The sequence below is a fragment of the Pogona vitticeps genome, chromosome 2, assembly GCF_051106095.1.
Source record: "Pogona vitticeps strain Pit_001003342236 chromosome 2, PviZW2.1, whole genome shotgun sequence".
Lineage (NCBI taxonomy): Eukaryota > Metazoa > Chordata > Lepidosauria > Squamata > Agamidae > Pogona > Pogona vitticeps.
Window position 1 is genome coordinate 22747254 of NC_135784.1, and position 21783 is coordinate 22769036.

General features: G+C 46.5%; 1 protein-coding gene across 5 annotated transcripts in view; it reads right to left on the reverse strand.

The window, feature by feature from the left end:
- Nucleotides 1-3446: 3446 nt before the first annotated feature.
- LOC110090346 (uncharacterized) overlaps nt 3447-21783 on the reverse strand; it is a 37852-nt gene continuing 19515 nt past the window's right edge. For 2 of the 5 annotated variants that reach the window (XM_072988551.2, XM_020814006.3), the window contains exons 2-4: nt 14289-15011; nt 13377-13488; nt 3447-12101 (exon numbers count right to left, since the gene is read on the reverse strand). In XM_072988551.2, the coding sequence (XP_072844652.2) occupies nt 10855-12101; nt 13377-13488; nt 14289-14990 (2061 nt within the window). In that variant the 5' untranslated portion in view covers nt 14991-15011 and the 3' untranslated portion in view covers nt 3447-10854. Of the gene's footprint in view, nt 12102-13376; nt 13489-14288; nt 15012-18666; nt 18969-21783 lie in introns of those variants that run through there. The other 3 variants (XR_013542659.1, XR_012083151.2, XM_072988549.2) reach the window with 3 other exon arrangements.

A 21783-nucleotide genomic window follows, 5' to 3' on the forward strand; every position in this document is an offset into this window, starting at 1 on the left:
TCTCACCTCCAAAAACCAGTGTTCCTCTTGTCTCCGGTGCAGTTAATCCAGAGATCAATTTCATGCCTGGAGATTTAAGGAACCTGCTATCTTGGCCACTCTAGAGCAGCTGATACTGAGGGTGGCTTACAACAGTTCTGGGATGTTGCTCAGTGTTATTACTCACACATTGCAAACTCAGAAATGGGGAGAGTCTGACTACATTTTGGAAAATAAAATCTACCCCACAGCTGGGAAAGATCATAGTGCAATGGTATCTAACGTGTGTTTTTTATAAAAGCGGTGCCTGGTTGGTCCATTGTCCGGCATTTCCATATATGCAAATGTAAAGACATTTGATTCCTCTGCCAGTTGGTGTATACAGAAAGAGTGGGCAAGGTGTTGTACTGCAACACCCATCATATCTCACTACTGGCTGTGCTAGCTAAGACTGATGGGCATTATAGCCCAAATCACTCATGTGGCACAGAGGTTAAACTGCAGTACTGCAGTCAAGCCTCTGCTTATGACCTGAGTTCTCGACAGGTTCAGGTAGTCCGCTGGAGGTTGACTCAGATTTCCATCCTTTGAGGTCAGAAAAAGTTCATGGGGGGGGCAAAGTGTTCTTTGCATAATTACGTTGTAGAGTGTCCATGGAATGCTCTAGTATTGTGCGATGGCATACAAGCCAAAATAACAACAGGAAGGGCCTGAGGAAGAAAAATTGAATCAAATCCCCACCAGCTGCATATGAGAAACGTAAAAAGATGCTCATAAGGACAATTGGGGCAGTTAAACATCTTTCTGTGTCTTACAAGCATGACCCAAAACCAGTTGACTGAAGAAATGTAACTGAGTATATTGCACGTGTGTACGTGCATGTGTGTGAAAGAGAAATTGAATGAGGGTGTGTGTGCATTTTTGTGAAAGAGATTGAATGAGGCGGTGTTCTGAATATTTATATTCATTCATTTAGCTTTTTATACCACCCAACTTGTGCAAGGCACTACTTCGAGTAGTTAACAAACAAATTAAGGCTAACACAATATATAACAAACAGTAAACAATAAAGAGATAAAATAATAAAGACAAAACAATAAACAATCAATAAACAGCATGAAATGTGTGTGCAAGTGTGCGAGTTTTTGTTTCATAGAGAACGCCAGCGAATTTAGTGTGTGTGAGAAAGGGAGAAAACCACAGATTTAGTAAGAGAACGAAAGGAACAAATTTATACACCCGAATGATGCTGGAGTGTGTGAGTAGGGGAGTGAATACAGTGAGATCTGGTGTATGCGCAGGGCTGAGTAAACGGGGTGGAAGGTGCATGTTTATGTGTCAGTGGCTGAAATCCTTTGCTTAGCGTACTAAACCACACTAGAGGAGGTCCACTGAATCAGTGTGGATTCGGGTAACAGACCCTCTATATCAGCGATGGCAAACCCACACATGCCACAGGTGGTACACGCAGCTGACATGCAAGCCACAAGTTGCCAGATCGCTACCACCACCACTCCCTCGCACAGCCAAACCTGAGAAGGCAGCTGCGGTGCTAGCAGTTCGGCAGGCGGATCCAGAGCAGCTGGTGCTGGCAGATCTGGAGTGGGATCTCAAGGCACCTTCATGCTGGGATTTGCCCCTTCTACCACCACTTCCAGTTCCGCCACAGCCATGGCACGCCACCCACTGGTATTTTTTTCCCCAGTTTGGGCATATGAGCCCAAAAAGGTTCGCCACCACTACTCTATATATTTTCGAACAGACTTACTTTCAGTTGCAACTTACTTTAACATGGTATGGGCGTGATCAGACATGTGCTTGATTGCACTGGGAACAATCTTTTAACTTGATCCTTCCATCTCTCAGCAAATCACTCCAGCCAGGCTCCTAAATGTAGCAGCCATACAACTGGACGAAAAAAGGTCCAGCTTGAGCAGGCATCCGGATCGGGCTAGAGAGAATTTTCCCATAGGTGATCAACCAGGAAATAAGATCTATGTTTCTGTGCCTGCTGGTGAGAAACAGGAAGAGAGAGGAGGGGAGGCTGAATACTGGTGTGTGTGATTGAGTGAATGAGGTGGATCAGTGTGATTGTGTATGATGGAGTGGATGTGGTAGATGGGGTTATGTGATTGTATGTCTGTGTGAGGGGGTGATGCAGTATATGTATAGGAGTGTGGGAATGAGAGATGTGTGGTTGGATGCCTACGTTTGTGTGTGTGAGAGGGGGGGAGAGAGAGAACACAAGCACATCTGGTAAGGCTGTGTCAAAATGGGTAGCATAAACAGGGTCTCTGGACCCTATAGTAATTTTTGGCAAGACATGTGGAAACAGTATTAATTTTTGGCGAGCTCTGGAGAACTGCTTTTAATTTGGACCAGCCTTGCTTTGGTTTGAGGAAGCTGCCTTCGTATTTGGCAAGATCTGAGATAGCAGTTTTCAATTGTTGGCAGTCTTCGGACACCATTTTTCAAGGCTGAGTTTTGCTGAGAAGCTTTGGTGGGAAGAGCAACCAAACTTTGCTTCTGAAAGCTTTTGGGGCTGCAATGCCTTTTCCATTGATTGGAGGATGAGGGAAACAAGGGATGAGGGCCCCATTTATTTTTACTCTGGCCCAGAGCTAAGTTGGTCAATTTGAGGGGTGACTACATCAGTGGTTCCCAACTGTGGGCCCCCTGATGTTCTTGGACTAAAACTCCCAGAAGACTTCATCACTAGCTGTGCTGCGCAGGATTTCTGGGAGTTGTAGTCCAAGAACATGCAGTTGGACCCAAGGTTGGGAACCACTGCTCTAGGTGGCTAAAATGAGCATGAGCTTCTCCCACATGGAAGAGATGATGACCATTGGAGGTGCGTCCTTGACTGCATTTAATCTGTCCACCAACAGCTTCCTCTTCCCCATGTAATACAAAATGCCAAGCAAATTGTGCTGCTTATATATAGTCCCATAGCGTTTAAAGCACTCTCTGAGTGGTTTAGAGTTTAATTGTGCAGGCTTCACATCCCACCTCCCACCAGCAAGCTGGGTACTCAGTTTACCAGCCTCAGAAGGATGGATGGCTGAGCGAACCTTGAGCTGGCCACTTGGGACTGAACCCAGGTTGTGAGCAGAGTTTTGGCTGCAGTACTGCAGTTTAACCACTGCTCCAAGAGGCTCCTTAATACTGTACAAACGGTGATCGTCACACCACACCGCTCCAGATATTGCTAGCCTGCAGCTCTCATCAATCCTGGGCACTACAGAGCTGAGCAGAGGATGTTGGGAGTTGCAGTCCATCAACTTCCAGAGCAGAAGAGCTCTTTAATGCCAGGATGGTGGTGATGTTCAAAGTTAGGACCTACACATTTTTGTAAGTATTCCAAATCAGGGGTTTCCAATTAAAACTCCTAGAACCCCCTCCCACACCCAGCAATTCTCAGTAGTTGCCAGCCAACCAATGGGACATCCCAAGGTATGAAAAATCAATGCAGAAAAGATAAAAGAATTTAATGTAAAATCTACAAGTTAACACATATGCATAAATTAAAAGATATTTTTTAAAAATGCATTTACAACTAGATTCACAAACATTCATGGGAAGGAAGCAGTGCCCCTCTCTCTGTGCCTTTCCATGTGGACAGCGGACATGCATACATTGAGGGCTACGAAAAAGCGTGAAAAGTGGAGTTAAGTATATGTGAGGAGGCGCTGCGGAAAGGCTGGAGGAAGGTGGCTGAAGATAATTTCAGAAGCGAAATTGGCTCGTTTCTACCTGGAAGCCAGGATGGCTTCCAAGATGGCCATTTTCTCCTCTTCTTGCCAAGTGCTGGACATTTCCTTCTTGTAAGGACAAGTCAGAGCAAATATTTCAAACTCCTGGAAGAAGGGGAGTCCCCACAGCCTTCCCAGGAACTGGCTCTCTTACATACTAGCCAGACGTGGGTTCAAGTATTACCTCATCCAGGAAGTGAAGGACTAAAAACTGAATGCAACGAAGCAGCCTGTGTATAACTTTATTTTGTGTTTCTGCACCATTTATACATAAAGCTGGGGGAGAGTATTCCGATTGGTTTCATAATTGGCTTCTCAGTGGGTGGACCAGGCCTAAAAATCAGGAGTTTGCATAAGCTGAGGGAGACCTCCCACAATCCCCCCCTGGAAGCATGGCCGGTGGCCACATTCCCTAAGGGGACCTCTGGGAGTTATAGTCCAAAAAAAGGGAGGGGAAGAGACCCATAACCCAGCTACAAGCAATCTGAATAACGCTACAATCACTATATGAATATAGCAAGGGGACGTATTTAAGAAGTGGGTCCTCTATGTATTTGGACTAAAGGCAGGCTGCGGGGCCTATAATGGCGGATTGCTTTTACAAGGCAGGAATGGCTCAAGACGTTTTGCTGCCTGAATCAAAAGCACACCCACCCACATTGTTCCAACAGATACTAAATGGTGGGTGAATTTTCCCTCAAGGACAGTGATGAGGCAACATTCAGCAGAGCTCCCCAAGCGAGCGAGCTCACAGTGAGGCAGACACAGCTTTCATTGCCAGCACCCGGACTGCATTCTGTACTCTCCACACATACGCCTGTCCTCTGAAGGGTCACCAAGCTTTACCCAAGAGCAGGGCTGTTACTGGTGTGCTGGCATAATTAGCTATCTTCCCCCTCATCTACTGAGTCCCACAGCATTTTTCTGATCTGACCTACAAGAAAAGAGACAGGGAAGCGGATTTGTGTTTATCCCGAGCGAGAAAAACGAATGGGAGGCGACCGCTCTTCTTTGGCCTTCTGAATATCCTGCAGCCCAGCAGGGTCAGCAGCCGAAAGACCAGACAAGGGGGCACGACTACCCCATATAAAGAACCCCCCACAACCAGACTTGTGTTTTGACTTCCAAGACTGAAGGCAAGCCAATTTAAGGGGTGGAGGACACAAGACACATCCGTCCTTCCCTCTTGGGGCATGGCTGGGACATCTCCTATCATATTGTCCCGCCCGGCGTTGCCTGAACCGGTTGTCCGGAGTGTGTTACTTACAGCAACAGGCATTTGCTGACTGTTGGCGGTTTCTGTTCTTCTCACTCCTTGCCCATCTCCCAGCAGGTTCTTCAAGGTTTACCTTATTTCCCCTGTAAATGTACACAAAAAGGAAGCTGTCGTGGTGCTTAATGGGAGCTGTAGTCTGGCTGAGCTTTAGGCTCCATGGAGGGTCCCTTCAAAAGAACTACAACACCCAGGAAGCAACACAGCAGCTTTTTTTCAGACATTCATAACGAGAGGCAAGGCTGAAGCTAGGCCGTGCAGCCTCAGAGGTAGACTTTGGTCCAGGCGAGTGAAACATAGGTGGTCTGTAGGCCTGGGCCTATGGGCTAGAAATCCTTCATGCATTCTGCAAGTTGGGAGTCCAAAAAAAAACAAACTCTTCAATGGCACATCCCTAAGCTTAGCCTCCCTCTGAGTAGTGCTTGGATTGGGTCCAGCTGCCATTTCACTTTCCTGCAATCCTCCATCTAGCTCCACACTGTAGCACTTTGAAAAATAAAAATGGTCAGTGAGTGGAAGCATCGCTCAACATCTTTTCTAAGCAAGCCCAGAAGCACATACCGCCACCATTTTGCCTCTTGATCTTGGAGCAGGCCTTGTTAATACCGTTTCCCCCAAAATAAGACATAACCTGAAAATAAGCCCTAGTGTGATTTTTCAGGATGCTCGGGATATAAGCCCTACCTCAAAAATAAGCCCTAGTTGAATGAAACCCTGCCCTCCACCAATGTGCAGCAACCAGAAGATGACATGACTGTACAGTGGTGCCTCACTTAATGGGCACTCCGTTTAGCAACGAAACCGCATAGCGACGAACTTTTTGCGATCGCATTGCGGTTTCCTATGTGGTTTTTTCGCTTTGCAATGATCAGTTCCCTGTTTCGCTTACCGATCATCGCAAAGCGATTATTTTTTTAACAGCTGATCGGCGGGTCCAAAATGGCCGCCGGGTTAAAAAATGGCCGCCCTCTGTGTTTTCGCACGGATTCCTCGCTTTAGAGGCAACAAAAATGGCCGCTGTATGGAGGATCTTCGCTTTAAGGTCAGTTTTTTGCCCATAGGAACGCATTAAACAGGTTTTAATGCGTTTCTATGGGCTTTTTTAAATTGCATACCAACAAAATCACTTAGCAGAGATTTTTGCTGCACGGATTAACGTCACTATGTAGATTGTTGTCCATGAAAAATAAATCCCCTGAAAACAAGCCCTAATGTGGGTTTTTTTATTTTTGGGGAAACAAGATTGGCCCCCCACTTTCCTACAGAAGCACCCTGCATTTCTACTTCTCCGGCAGCACCCTCAATGTCTTTACTGGGTGGCATTTTGGGACAAACTACCTTATTCCATTTACCCAGCCCATTTCCTTTATGGTACATAATTCCTAGTTCACCCGCACTTCAATTACATAGCCTCCCCTTTCCACTAAGCCCTCAACAACTGGTCTTTTTTGGATACAGTGCTATCCTGACTGGAGGCTCCATCAGCAGTCCTACCTCTCCATGAAACTGTTCAAACAAAATTACTGTATCTGAGATGGTAACCAAGTCATCTAAACCAATTTAAGATTATGCAATGCATGTGAACATAAGGAGGGCACCTGAGCAAGAGTGAGGTAAAAAAATTATCCGAAATGTAGTGCCAACAAATGTCACCCAGTAACCTCTTGTTCTGGTTACCAAAGGAGAGAAAATGACTTGCCATCTATTATGTTCACATCCTATATCCGTCTCCAAAAGAAGTTGCTCGGAGCATTGTTTCTTGGTGTTTTGTTCTCTAGAAGTTTTGGACGTTTAAGTAGTGAAAAACGGAACCTTCATATTTAGGGGTCAATTCACATTTGAGCATACCCGCGCTGCAACTTACAACAGGATACTGTTCTGCATGTTGACCCAGAAATAGGTTCCACTGAATTCAACAGGACTTACTCCCAAGAATAGGAAGAAATAAACGTATTTAGAACCAGTTTAATGGTCACTGCTTCCATACCACCACTCCCCTTAAAACTCAGAATTGTTGTTCTATAAAGCTGTCACCTTCTCTATCCTGGAAAGACAAGCCCCACTAGAAATGACAATGCTGCTAGAAAAAGTGGAAGGCAGTAGAAGACAGAATGTGAAATGGACTGACTCAAGTCAAACACGTGGCCTTCATTTTGCAAGACCTGGGCGGAGCTATTTATTACAGGGCCTTCTGGAGGTCACTGACTTATAGGGTCACCATATGCCTGAAGTAACTGGAGGGCCTGTAACAAAGCAGTGGAAATCTAGTTTCTTCTTCGTTCTACAATTTCATTGGGTCCTAGAGCAAATCAAGCCTAAATTATCTCTGGAGGGGGAAAAAAATTGGAATTGAGGGTGTCCCAACTTTGGGCACATCATGAGGAAGATTCTCTGGAAAAGACAATAACACTGGGAAAGGTCGCAGGCAGCAGGGAAAGAGGAAGATCAAATACAAGATGGGCTGATTTCCTAAAGGAAGCCACAGGCTTGAGTCTACAAGAGCTGAGCAGGCCAGTCGGGGACAGGACATTATAGAGATTGTTCATTCATTGGGGTGAACATTGCCTTGACAGCACATGGCTACTGCTACAATTACCATGTTCCCTTGGCTGAAATTTCCACCATGTCACTGGAAAATATCTTAATTTCACTGTACAGCTGCTAGAGAAGAAAACAGCTGGTAAAGAAGAATGAGGCAGGCCAAGCTAGCTGATTTATCATGTTGTATCCTACGGCTTCAACCTGTGGCCTGATAAGATGTTAACAGTCTTATTTCAGTGCCAGCGTTATCTGATGGCGTGTGTGTAAAGATTAGGCTTCTGGAGATCTGGGTTCAAATCGTAACTCAACCATGGGAATTCACCAGAGGGTACCAATGGAAAATAGAGTAGAGCCAGTTACGTCAGGAGGTGGTGAGCACTCCAATGTTGGAGGCATTCAAGAGTGTTTTGGAGAACTACTTGTCAGATCTATAGTATTTTGATTTAGATTCCTGCATTGAGCAGGGAGGTTGGGCTCAATGGCCTTATGGGCGCCTTCTCAATGCATAATTCTGTGATTCTGTTCTATGCTAATCTGCTGAATATCTGACACACTTCAGAAATCCTGTAAGGACTGCAATTAGCTGGAAGCGACTTGACAGGATGGAACATTCCTACCTAGCTGATTTACAAGTTGGTGGCAGCAGAGGTCAAGGAAATTATTTGGGAGTTCCTTATTTTAAAATAATATATAGTGGTGCCCCGCATGACGACAATAATCTGTCCCATTGAAATCGCTGTTTAGCGAAATCGTTGTCATGCGAAAACCCTTTCCCCACTGGAATGCATTGAAACCCAGTTTAATGCGTTCCAATGGGGAAAATACCTCGTCGTCCAGCAAAGATCACCCATAAAGAAGCCATTTTGCAAGTCCCGATCAGCTGTAAAAATGGCTACCCTGTGAAGCATGGGTCCGGAAAACACAGGAGAGCCATTTTGTGAAGCCGACGATCATCGGAAAAAATCGTCATCTTGCGAACAAACGGTTCATGAAGCACGGACCTAAATGACATCCAGCGAAAATCCCCCATTTGAATGACTATTTTGCGAATCACTATAGCGATCGCAAGTCATTGTTATGTGGATTTGTCATTTAGCGGGATTGTCGTCTTGCGAGGTACCACTGTACTCAGCTCTTGGGCTTTACCAGGGGACCATCAGCCTCGACAAGAGATAATGGATTTCCTGGGGGCCACAACCCTACAAACTGAAATCCAGCTGTAAAAAGACTCAACGGCACGAGACAGTGGCAGGGGGAGAATCTTTTTCTTCTTCAGAATGGTTTCATTTCACCCCATTTTCTGTGGCAAAATTCCTGCTAATTCTCAGCAGCGGTTCGTTGTCATCTACAAATGAGGGCACCAGGCAATAATTTTAAAATAGCCATGGGGGATATATTGCCTTGTCCAGCCATATCTTCAGCCGAGAAACAGGCCAATTGTGGCACTCCAGATGTTGTCAGAACTATAATTCTCACCAGTACAGATGGGCACAAAACATTTCATCCCAATTCATCAAGATGGCAGCACGGGTGCTGCCGCTCCCCTCACCTGCCTCCTCCGGCTCGATTGGCCACTCGCCAGGCCCAGCGTGCTAGGCTTCCTGCACCTCAACTGATCTACCAGTCCCGGCAACAGCTCAGGCTTCTCTGCCCCGCCCTCTTGGCTGATCTCCCACTCAGAGAAAAGGGCAGGTCAGAGAAGTCTGTGCTCTGGCTTCTGATTGGGAGATCAGCTGAGGGGGTGGGAGAAACAAGCAAGCTGGGCCTGGTGAGTTGCTAATCAGCTAAGGAGACAGGGGAAGTGGGCAGCAGCACCTGTGCTGCCACCTTTACAAACTGGGATAAACTGGTTTGTGCTCATCTCTACTCACTAGCCTAGCTAGTAGTGAGGAAATGATGGTCCAGGTAGTCCAAAAGCATCTGGAGAGCCTCGTGCTGTCCAGCCCAGCTTTGGCTGAACCACCATGAGGCCACTCTCTAGGTGAGGACAGCTTCAGAATCATAGGAAGCATTACAATAAAATAAATGAAAAAGAAATCATACTCTTCAAGCAGAAAAACAAAAGGGAAAAGCAGAGGTGAGCTTATTCAGCTGAGACAGCCACCAGATCAGGACCATCCTCATGGGCTGGGGTTGACCCTGATGGAACTGGATTAATTTCTCCTGAACTAGGAGCGAGGGATCCTTGACCAGTTTTGAGCTTACACTGCCACGGGCAGAGGGGTTACAGCTACACTGTCCTGCTCACATCCCCAAAGAGCTGATCTACGTCATTTTCTGCTCCTCTGGGTCTACAGCCTACTAGCTTTTCAGGGGAGTGAGCAATTATAAAAACAGTGCCCACGGAAGCCCTGCCATCCCTTACGGGCTCCTCCATGGGAAAGAAAACCAACAGTGGACAAACTCTCAACATGACTGAAATGGCCGGTCGCAGGAATGGTTTCAAAGGCACACAATTTGGTCACAGTGGAAGGAGATGAGGAAAGCTAGAGACACCAGAAAAACCCAGCCAGGCGCTCCCATGCAATGTTGTGTGAATGTGTGTGTCTTAGAACATTTCCCAGAATCCTCTGCAACACGCTCAAGGCCCATGGGTGGTGACTGGTCAGATCTTTCTCAGCTGATAAGAGTGACTTTCAATTTTTATTTGGATTCCTGCACTGAGCAAGGGGCTGGACTCAATGGCTTTACAGGCCTTCCGACTCCTTGATTCTATGATTCTACCTGCTATTTATATAGGAAAGCTTGCATTTTAGGACTGCAGCCCACAATCCCCAGCTTGGAATCCCATGCACGAACCCCCAAACTGCTTTGCGTCATGTCAGACCACTGGTCCTATCAGCCTAACGTGCGCTCCTCCCACTACGCAGTTCACTTGGTCGGGCAGTGTAGTATGCACCTCATGCGCTTTGCTGGAATGCCCCTCCCTGCCTTCGGGGAAGGCGAGCGAAGAGACCACCAGGAAATCAAGGCCTGGGTCCCACAGGATGAGGGCGCCATGTTGGGGGTGGCTACCATGCTGAGGGCATACATCAACCAGCTTAACAATGCAGATGGCCCAAGATAGGTAGCAGAGGGACTGATCTGGCCCTCTGAGGAAACTTACCTGGCCCTCTGGAAAAAAATGGTCATTTGCTTGTTTGTTTGAACACTTAGATAGGTTCTGCGCTGTCATATGACATCTAGAAAATAAAATGGCCCTCAAGATTATAGGAGCGAAGCCATCCCTAGAATACAGGACGCCCGGCCCAGGAGTAGGTGCCAACAAGACTGGACAGGGGCAGCCTTGTGACAGTGACCTCGCCAACTCTACGAGCACTTATATGGCTCCTCTCCTGTGTGGACTCTTTTATGACTTAGAAGGTGAGAGCTGGAAATGAAGCATTTCCCACACTCTAAGCACTCGTAGGGCTTCTCCCCCGTGTGCACCCGTTTATGGCTGACGAGCCGGGAGCTCGAAATGAAGCTCTTCCCACACTCGGAGCATTCAAAGGGTTTCTCGCCCGTGTGGGTTCTCTTGTGTGTAATGAGCGACGCTTTCTGCCTGAAGCTCTTGCCGCAACCTGAGCATATATATGGCTTCTCTCCTGTGTGGATACGGCTATGCGCTGTAAGGTTGGAACTTCGGCTGAAGTTCTTCCCACAGTCGGAGCACTTGTACGGCTTCTCGCCCGTGTGGGTTCGCTTATGATCCGTGAGGTGGGAGCTACTACCGAAGCGCTTCCCGCACTCTAAACATTCGTAGGGCTTCTCTCCCGTGTGGACCCTTATGTGATTGATAATCTGGGAGCAAGCGCTGAAGCTTTTCCCACAGAGCGTGCACTCGTACGGTTTCTCCCCCGTATGGGTTCTCTTGTGTGTAATCAGGGAGGCTTTCTGATTGAAGTTCTTGCCACAGTATGAACAACTGTACGGTTTTTCACCCGTGTGGACTCTTTTATGTGTGATAAGCTGGGAACTGGTACTGAAGCTCTTCCCACACTCGGAGCATTCGTACGGTTTCTCTCCTGTGTGGGTTCTCTCGTGCGTGATAAGGGAGGCTTTCTGATTGAAGCTTTTCCCACAGACCCCACATTTGTGGGGTTTCTCAGGCATGTGGGTTTCCTCGTGCCTCATCAGTTCCGAGGGGTGCGAGAACCAAGTTTCGCACACAGAGCATTTGTACGGCTTCTCACCCGTGTGGATCCTCTCGTGTATAACCAAGTGGGTTCTCTCGTAGAAGCTTGCCTCACACAAGGAGCATTTGTGGGGTTTCTCAATCGGCTGCACTTCCTGATGGCTAAAACTGTGACAGGAGCTTTCCCCTGAGTCATTGTGCCTGTGGGTTCCCTCCTGAAAGGAACCTCTGTCGCCTTCCTGACAAAGTTTTGCCCCTTTTGCTGGACGATTCTCCTGGTGACCTTCTGGTCCCTGTTGGCTGTCAGGCATTTCATCCATTTCCGGGTCCTGGAAACATTTCCCTTTGGCTCTTTCCAGCGAAATACCACCAACGCCCACTGGTTCGGCTTGGAAAGACTCTTCCTCCTCCTCCTCCTCATCTTGCACTTGTTCATTGCCTGTGCAAACAAACCAACAAACACTCCATAAGGATGTATGAAGAGCCCTATCAAATTAGACTACAGGCCTAGATGGAACCACACCCTGTTTCCTAGAGTGGCCCATTTAATACAGTGGTGCCTCGCCTAACGACTGCCCCCGCACTATGACAAATCCGTTTTACGACGATCTTTTTGTGATCACAATTGTGATCGCAAAACGATGGTCTAAATGGGGGAATTTCACTTTGCGATGATCAGTTCCCTGCTTCAGGAACCGATTCTTCGCAAAACCATGTTTTTAGAACAGCTGATTGGCGGTTTCAAAATTGCCGCCGGGTAATTAAAACAGCTCCTCGCCGTGTTTAGGGACAGATTCCTCGCTATACAGACAGCGAAAGTGGCCGCCGTATGGAGGATCTTCGCTGGACAGTGAGTTTTTACCCCACTGGAACGCACTGAACGGGTTTCAAAGCGTTTCAATGGGGTTTTTATTTTCCCTTTACAATGTTTTCGCTTAACGGCGATTTTCCTGGAACGGATTATCGTCGTTAAGCGAGGCACCACTGTACCTCTTGGAACATCAACTGGCAGAACAGGGGAGGTAAATTTTGTCTTTGTTTGGCCCCCACTAACTTAAAAGATTCATTCTAGTCACCATGACTACTGACCATTGGCAAACAGGCCTGCAACGATATACGCCATTCATGAGAGCTCTACTCCTTGCTGCACAGCAACCAACAGCAAAGCCAGGCCGCTACTGCTAAGAGGCTGAGCAAGATCCGTCTTTACCTTAGAGCAGTGGTTCCCAATTTGGGTTCCCAAATTGGTCCTGGTTCAAAACTCCCAGAAGCCTTCACTGCTAGCTGTGTTGGCCAGGATTTCTGGGAGTTGTAGTCCAAGAACATCTGGCCAGACCCAAGGTTGAAAACCACTGCTTTACATGATGCTGGTGGGAATCCTATTACTTATTACATTTATATGTCATTCCAAGTCAGCTATGTATGAAGCTCACTCTCAGTTTAACCTACCTTATCGGGTTGTCATGGGGCTAAAATGGGAACTGGGGGGTGGAGAGAGAGAGGGCAACTGCATAAAACTATCATGAGCTCCTTCAAAGAAAGGCAGAATCGAAATGCAATAAATACTTCCTCCAATGGGTTCAAGGCAACTCACAGAGTTTCTAACTTGTTTATCCTGACAACAAGCTAATGAGGTTTCTCAAAGGGACTGGTCCATATTGAGGAGGATGCCGGGACAGAGCTTCTGGTAATTCAAGAGAATAAATACGCTTACCAGACAAGGTAGCTTCCCAGTCATCCTCCTGCTTGTCCTCTAGCGGGAGCTGCATCTTCAAGACAACAGGTGGAGAATGGTCTGACTTGGGGGAATTAAGAGATCCTGGCATCTATATTTCAAAAAGAAAGAAAGGGACCCATTATTGGGGAGCTAATTGGTTAGGGAATCACAAACATTACATGTTCAGTCAACCTATGGATCCAAAGTAGCAGCCGCCACGTCATAAATGAATCAGGCAGAAACAATGGATTGGTGTAAGGACGACAGAAAACACTGGGGAGAAAATAAACCAGGTGGATAAAAATCAATGTGTCTTTTTAAAAAAAAAAAAAAAAAATCAAATTGATTTAAATGACAATTTAAAACACAATTTAAATTTTAGCAAATCAAATTTTTGATATAAATTGTCAGAAGTCCATTTTTAAAAAAAACCTTTTAAATAAATTTAAATCGAACCTACCCTTAAAATAAATAAATAAATAAATAAATAATGTGTTGCCATTGTCCTTAGATATTTAAAAGAATATTTATTTATTTATTTATTTATTTATTTATTTATTTATTTATTTATTTATTTATTTATTTATTTATTTATCCATTCATTCATTCATTCATTCATTCATTCATTCATTCATTCATTCATTCAATTTATACCCCACCTATCTGGTCATTTCGACCACTCTAGAAACGTTGACTGGTTCCCTGTAAAAAAAACAACAACAACTAGAACATCATCTTTCAAAAACAATACCCAAGAACGCTTAAGATCTGCTGGCCTGTGCCACGTAACACACCTAATTCATGCAGCCACGTACCCTTGGGATGAAAAAAGCAAATGGAATCAACTACCAAGGAACCTGATTTGTAACATGTTATTCCCACCCACCCCTGCAAAGCCGGAACCTTCACCTTCTGTTCGGGCTCCTCAGAATCCTGAAGGAAACGTTCCGCCAGGGCAACGGCCCGAGTGCAGGTCTCGGGGCTGTGCTCCCGGACCCAGCTCTGCATCTCCGGGGGCAGGACGGTCAGGAACTGCTCCAGGATCAAGAATTCCAGGATCTGCTCTTTGGTGTGGGTCTCCGGCTGCAGCCACTGGTGGCAGAGTTCCCAGAGCTTGTTGCAAGCCTCTCGGGGTCCTTCGGCCTCCTCGTAGCAGAAGAGGCGAAACCGCTGCCTCCGCATCTCCGCGTTGGCCGGATCCTCGTCCAGGACTTCCTCCTTGACTTTCACAGGTGAATCCCGGCCGCTCTCGTAGCCTTTGCTGTCGTCTCTGCCGACGGCTGACGTGCTCTGGGCGCACTGCACCTTAGGCCACCGACCGCCTTCCTCTCCACCCTTGAAGGAGCTCTGGAAATACTTGGTGTCTTCGCCTGCCGTGTAGGGAGGGGGCGGCGAGCGCCTCCATGCTGATCGGCTGGGCTGCATGGTCTTCAGAAAGTCCTGCAACTGGGTCTCCCAGCACTGGTCTTCCGGCTCCCGTTTAAACTGCTGGGGGGCCACAGAGCCTTCCAACAGCTCCCCGGAGGCTCCAATTTGGATGACGTGGAGGTCTCGCTCTCCTTCCTCCAAACGCTTGTGCGCTTCGGGTCCGGCGGGCTCCTGTTCCTCCATTTTGGTTTCTGGATCCGGCTCCTGAATTAGGAACGGAAAGTCGGGTTTTGTGAAAAGGCAGAAGAGACGTGCCCTGCCCCCCCAAAAGGAAACGGAGCACCTCCTAAATGGAGATAATGAAGGGTAGTAGTCAGAGCATGAGACTAAAACTAAAGGGATTGAGCTGCTAGTCCTCATTGAAGTGACTAAGTGATCATGAGGGCAAGTCACTCTCAGCCTGACCAACTGCGCAGAGCTGCTGTTGTGATGATGAAATGGGGATTAATACAGTCTTGGGCTCACTGGATGAAAGAAAGACCTACACAGAACCATACAGCAGTGTTGAGCTGGAAGGAACCCTATTGAGTCCAACTCCTTCCCAAAGCAGCAATCCACAGCTAAGGAACCTGTGGTGGAGCTAATAAATAAAACAAACAACAAATAAATCACTTCGGTCCCTTTCAATATACAGTATATATACTGTATACAGTACAACCAGGGACTGTTTACCGTATTTTTTCCGTGTATAATACACCCCCACTTTTCTAATCCAAAATTAAGAAATCTAAGCAGGGCTTAGCAAGTGTAGGGGGAAAGGGATCAAAGTGCTGCAGGATCGCTTTGATCCCTGCTTTCCCTTCCACTTGTTTTTGTTCTCTCCTCAGCTTACTTCGATTTTTAGTCTAAAGATTTTAGTCAAAAGTATAGTCTTATACACGGAAAAATACAGTACAGTGGTGCCCCGCATAGCGAGGTTAATCCGTTCCGGATTAACCCTCGCTATGCGGAATCGTCGCTAAATGGGTAGGGAAAACGTATTGAAACGCATTAAACTTAGTTTAATGCGTTCCAATACCTTGCTTACTTACCCGTTCAGCGAGGATTCCCCTTGCCGGCAGCCATTTTCGCGCCCTCGCTAAGCGAGGGCAGGGCGTGAAAATGGCTGCCGGCAGACATTTCCGGGCTTCCGGCGGCCATTTTGGAGCCACCGAACAGCTGTTCGGCGGCTCCAAAATGGCCGCCGCAATACCCAATCTTCGCAATGCGGGTTTTCCCCATTGCGAAGATTGGGTATGTTTCCTTATAGCGATCCCGAAAAAGGGATCGCTATGCGGAAACATCGCTATACGGTGCACTCGCTAAGCGAGGCACCACTGTATATATTCTTTTCACTGAATGCACAGGCCACCTTTTAATAAAGGTGTGACTTGAAAGTATTGTTTTAAAGTAAGGATCTTAATAGCATCTGTAAGCAGCAAAAGTTAACTGCAAAAATAGTGTAAAAGCATGTAAGGGACAAACCTATTGAATCAGTCCAACATCCTGTTTCCAACCAGCTACCTTCAGAAAAAGGAGGGTCTGGAACAAAAACAGGATGAGTATTTCCGGTTTCATTTTTGGGGTGTGAGGAACGATTACCCCAAGATTCCCAATGCAAATACCACCACTGCTGTCTGAACAGGTAGACAGATGTAGACATTGGACAAACGGCCACATATAGAAACACACACACATATCCCAATACATATGTTTCTCTCAGTTGGCCTTAGGGGTCCTTGGCAGGCCACAGACAGGCACATTCTTTTTTAAATTATTCATTTAAAACATTATTCATTTAAAATATTTTTAAATGAATAATGTTTTAAATGAATATATAAAAAGCTTATCTTTCTCCTTAAGAAAGAGCCACCGCCGCTTTCATCATTAAAAACACAATACAAGCTTAAAAACAATAAATTACTCAAATACTTTAAAAGAGTAAAACATTTTTTAAATGTTAGGTAAAAACATTACTATAACAGATTGATTGATTGACTGACTGGTTAAAATTATTTATATGCCCCTTTTCTCACCACAGGGGAACACAAGACGACTCACCACAGCTAAAACAGGAAAATTTGAAAGGCTATGTAAATATCACAATTTTTTTTTAGAAAATTAAAAGCAACAAAAATACAAGTGACACAAGACACAAAAATCTTTGTGAGACTTCCAGTTGCCAATTAAACTCCCTGAATGAAGAAGTTTTTACCATCCATCAAAAGATGGCAAAAGAGGAAGATTTTCACTATCCTCCTGCAGGCCACCACTAAGAAGGCCCCGTCATGATTCTTCAATGGATTTGAAGGCCAAGGACTCCAAAAACAGCTCCAGGCATACTCTTACAAGTGGTTTCTGCAACTCAGAGGACATCTCATCATATCCATCTTGCTGATGCAGGAAACCCACATTACCCAAAAGATTAGCATGCGTTTTGAATAATGTTTTGTTTTATTTATTCCTGGCCTGCACCGCCTCCTCATACCCCATCAGGAATCACTTCCCAAGTGAATCATTTAAACCTCAATTTTTGCAATTTGAATCTGCTGGTTCTGGTCCCTCCATCTGGGTACAAGAAAAAAAAGGTATTTGATCCATGTATTCGCGAAGGCTTTCACAGCCGGGATCTAATGGTTGTTGTGGGTTTTTCTGGCTCTTTGGCCGTGTTCTGAAGGTTGTTCTTCCTAACGTTTCGCCAGTCTCTGTAGCCATGGGCATCTTCAGAGGACAGCACTCTGTGAGCACTCCTGTCCTCTGAAGATGCCCATGGCCACAGAGACTGGCGAAACGTTAGGAAGAACAACCTTCAGAACACGGCCAAAGAGCCCGAAAAACCCACAACAACTAATTTTGAATAGATTCAATAAGATTTTGAATTCAAATAATGTGTTATTTAATTTTTTTCAAATCAAGGGGGTAATGTTGGCGTATGTAAAAATTTTTTGAGGGGGGGAAGGTAAAAAAAAGTTCCCTGATCCCTGCTCTAACGTATTATTTCCCCTCTCCGCTCCTTGTGAAAAGCATGTACACTGTCGGAAGATGCCCAAAGCCACGCACAAGTTCTGTGCAGGGACAGGGGCAGTTCTGTGGCAATCCTCCCCAGGTTGGGAGAGGGCCAAACCCCCATTTTTCCCCCCAAAGTTGACATCTCTTCACATCAGCCCCTTTTGCGAGGAGGGGAGGGAGGGGCAGCCTTTGCCATATCGGCCCTTCTCTCCGCCTACCCAAAAGAAAAGGCGCCCCAGATACACAGCTTCTCCTTCGGCTGCTCCGACGGGTGGGAGGCCGAGGGAGAGCGACCGTTTTTGTTTTCCTTTTTTTTTCTTTCAGGGAAGCGGGTCCGCCATTTCGGCTCGTCACCGGCCAGAGTGCAGCTTCGGAGGGACGGGGCGGGGGAGGCGGTCCGGCACGATCTTCCCCCGATCCCCGATCCAGGGCAGGGCCCCTCTCTCCATAGGACACCCTTGGGAAGGGGGTGGGCGAGGGAGGCCGCCTCCTGATTCCCCTCGATCGAGGCCCCCAAAGGTTGGAAAGCTGCATTTTTTTTTCCTTTTAACTCCGTGGAAAGGAGCGTTACCGTCGCTATCACGTAGTAAAGCTTAGCACGAAAGAATCATCTCGATCATCATCCTCATCATCGCGCCCGCCAAACGCCGTGCGCCCTGGGGGTGCCGGGGGGGGGGCGCACGGGTGCGCAAGGGCGCGCCGTGGACTTCGCCTCTCCTTGGATCTCCTCTTGGCGCCCCATAACTTTGCGCCAGGACCTCCTTCGGTTCCCGGCCTCCAGCAACGACCCCGCGCATCCTTCGTACCTGGAATCGGGCTCCTTCCTTTCCCCCTCATTTCCCCGCTCGCTTGCCGGCTGGCACTCACTCACCATCGCCCGGCCGCCTTTGTGTTTGCCGCAGCCCTCCGTGCGCTCCCGGGTTGGGAAAGCGAGAAGCAAGAGGCCGTTTCTCATGTCAAAACCGGAGGCGGGACGGGAAGGGAACGGCTTTCTTCCCCCTCGCATTCACACAAACAGAGACACACACGCTCTCCCGCCCTCTGCTCTTCCACAATTCCCACCACGCCTGTCTAGGAAGCTGAAGCTTTGCTCGATTAACCCGTGTTTCCCAGGCGTCTCTAGCTGGAAGAGGGCCGGCAACGAAGAAAGCGGGGACCCTAGTGTCGTTACTTCCTCCAGAAGAACAAGTGGGGTCTCAACTTCCTTTGGGAGCAAAAAATGTTGGAGCTGAGGCTTGCCTTACTTCGGGCAAATGTGAGAAGTCAGGATTCATGCTGGAAAAAGTGGAAGGCAGCAGGGAAAGAGGAATGCCATATGTGAGATGGACCGACTCCCTAAAGAAACCCACAAGCTTGAATTCAGGAGAGCTGAACAGGGTTGTTGTTGTTATGTGTTGTCGAGTCCCCTCACAACTGAAGGTGACCCGCATGAAGGAGCAGCCTCCAAAATGGCCTCACCATTTTGGAGGCCGCTCCTTCATGCGGGTCACCTTCAGTTGAGGGGCCTCGACAACACATAACAACAACAGTATTGTTACTAGTGGTAAACTTGTTACTCTGAGTTGAGGCAAACACAAAAGAGAGGCCTTCTGCACACAACTGAGGAAACGTCTTGGGGGGGCAGCCAGATAGCTGGGGAATTCTGGGGAGCTGTAGTCCAAAGAAGGGAACTTTTCCAACTCTGCTTTTGGCTATTTCATAACTCAGTGGGTTACAATGGTGTGTGATTGTTTTTAAACTGATTTCCCAGTGATCGCTCATTGGAACAAAGTGAATAAACAAACAAATGTGCTATAAATAGAGAATATACAGAGATGATTAATTTCCAACACTGCTTTCATTCACTATTAACAAATGTCTATCTTTTATTTTCACTACTCCATCAAACTGGTTACTAAAAATGGTATTTCCAAAGTACCGTTTTTTTCTTCTCCTCCCTTTTAGATTGACAGGAACTCCCTTGAATGGTTTTACAGCTTCTGTGGGATTTCTGTGTATGCTCATGTGGTTATACATTTTCCATTCTGATGCCCCATCTCCAGTATGCACCATGTGTCTTAGTTTTCCCCATTTTTCTGGTGGGTCATTAACTGGTTGTGCTACACCACAGCGGTTGCACATTTTGTGTCTGGGTACTCAACAGCGGTAGTAATAGTAATAAACAATTAAATCTAGGACTCGTTTTTTTTTCAGAGTCACTAAATCAGCGCTTTCTAACACGAGCACCTTTAGATTTGTGGCACTACAACTCCCATCATCCACAATGGCAGATTAATCTAGCAGATTTTACACACTTGCACAGGGAGAAAGAAAAACAGCAAAAGAGTGTCATAAATAATAATAATACTTAATGCATCTGGCAATGAAGCATTAAATCCTCAAGTCTGTGTTAGTATATATCCTAAAAATCCACTCACAGACCCCCAAAAACCACGTGGCACCTTAGGCTTACCTCAGCCCACAACATGTTTTGCCAAGTAACATTCATGAGCTGGTCCACTCCTTTGGGCATTAAGGTGCTCCAAGGAACATGACTGGCGTTTCATTCATGAGCAGCCATTTGCTGCCAAGATTTACACAACAAAAACTGCCAATAAGATTTTGGCCAATACAAAGGAACGGAAGCAGCAGAAGGAAAGACCGAGAAAACACTTCATCCCACAAACTTTGTACAAATCAGCATTAATAACCCCATACTCAAGATGCCACTATTAAAAAAAAAATACATGTTGTGTAGACCACATTTTTAACACATACACAAGGTGCACAGGTATCACACAACTTGTTTTTAAGGAGAATGATGCTCCAGGAAGCATGATTCTCCTTGACAGCATGGCACGAGTTCCCGCTGCGCATTTTGTTTCCAGGTACTGAAGCAGCCATATCAAAACACCGTTGAATTAAAAGCAAAGTCAAAACGTGTTTACCAAAATCCTGTTGGGATCATGGAGCACAGAAGGGCACCACTCAAGCAAGGAATATGGGTTATTTTTCAGGCGCTCCGTCGTTCCCCAATTGTGCACTCAGCTATACATCCAGTCATGCACTCCATCTCATGACAGAAACCTCACAAAACCCAGAATTGCACAACTGTAAATCCCAGTAAACTTCAAGAGGATTTTGGCCATCACTCCCCCCCCCCCGCAATAAGTACTTAAATACTGCAAACACCCCTCCCTTCCCTCACAGTAAAAATACAATCATATAACTGGGGCTGCACGCAATGATCCATAGGGTCCCTTCCGGCTAGTATTAGTATTATTACGGGAGTATTATTGTATGAACAATCATTTGTCACCCTTTCTTCACGCTCACAAGTCTGGTTTGTTTTAGAAGAAAAGTGAGGCACAAAAGCTTAAATGAGATAAATAACATTTCCTGACTCTTATGTGTACCTCTTCAAGTCCCAAAACCTCCTCTGTTGAAAACAAAAACAAAACAAAACACCAAGCTTACCACTTTGCTGTTTTACTGTTGCTCTCAGCCAGGGGTGGGCAGTTCTGGAGAGTCAGTGGGCCATGCTGGATCCCCCAGAATTCACTGCTGGCCACAGTCAACCCGTCAGTCTCGAGAGACTATGGTAACGTGCCCTGAATAGAGGACATGGAACAGCGTCTAGTGTGGCTGAGAAGGCCAATTCGAGAGTGACCATCTCTTCCACACTGAGGACAAATACAATCTGTCCCCTGTCCAGCTCCCTGATTTTGCTGCTTTCAGGACTTCCTCTTTGCCTCGGCCTGCTGGACAAGGGTCTCTTCAATTTGGGAGAGGCCGTGATGCACCGCCTGCCTCCAGGCTGAACACTCAGAGGTCAAGGTTTCCCATCTGTTGAGGTCCATTCCTAAGGCCTAACACCTTGCCACACCCCCACCAAAATCATTGCTTCTTTCCATGTGCACAAGCAGTAACAATAGATGCATTCTGCCACGTCAACCTCAGGTTGTAGCCAATGCCTTTCCAGGGTTTTCTAAGTACACAATATTCAGAA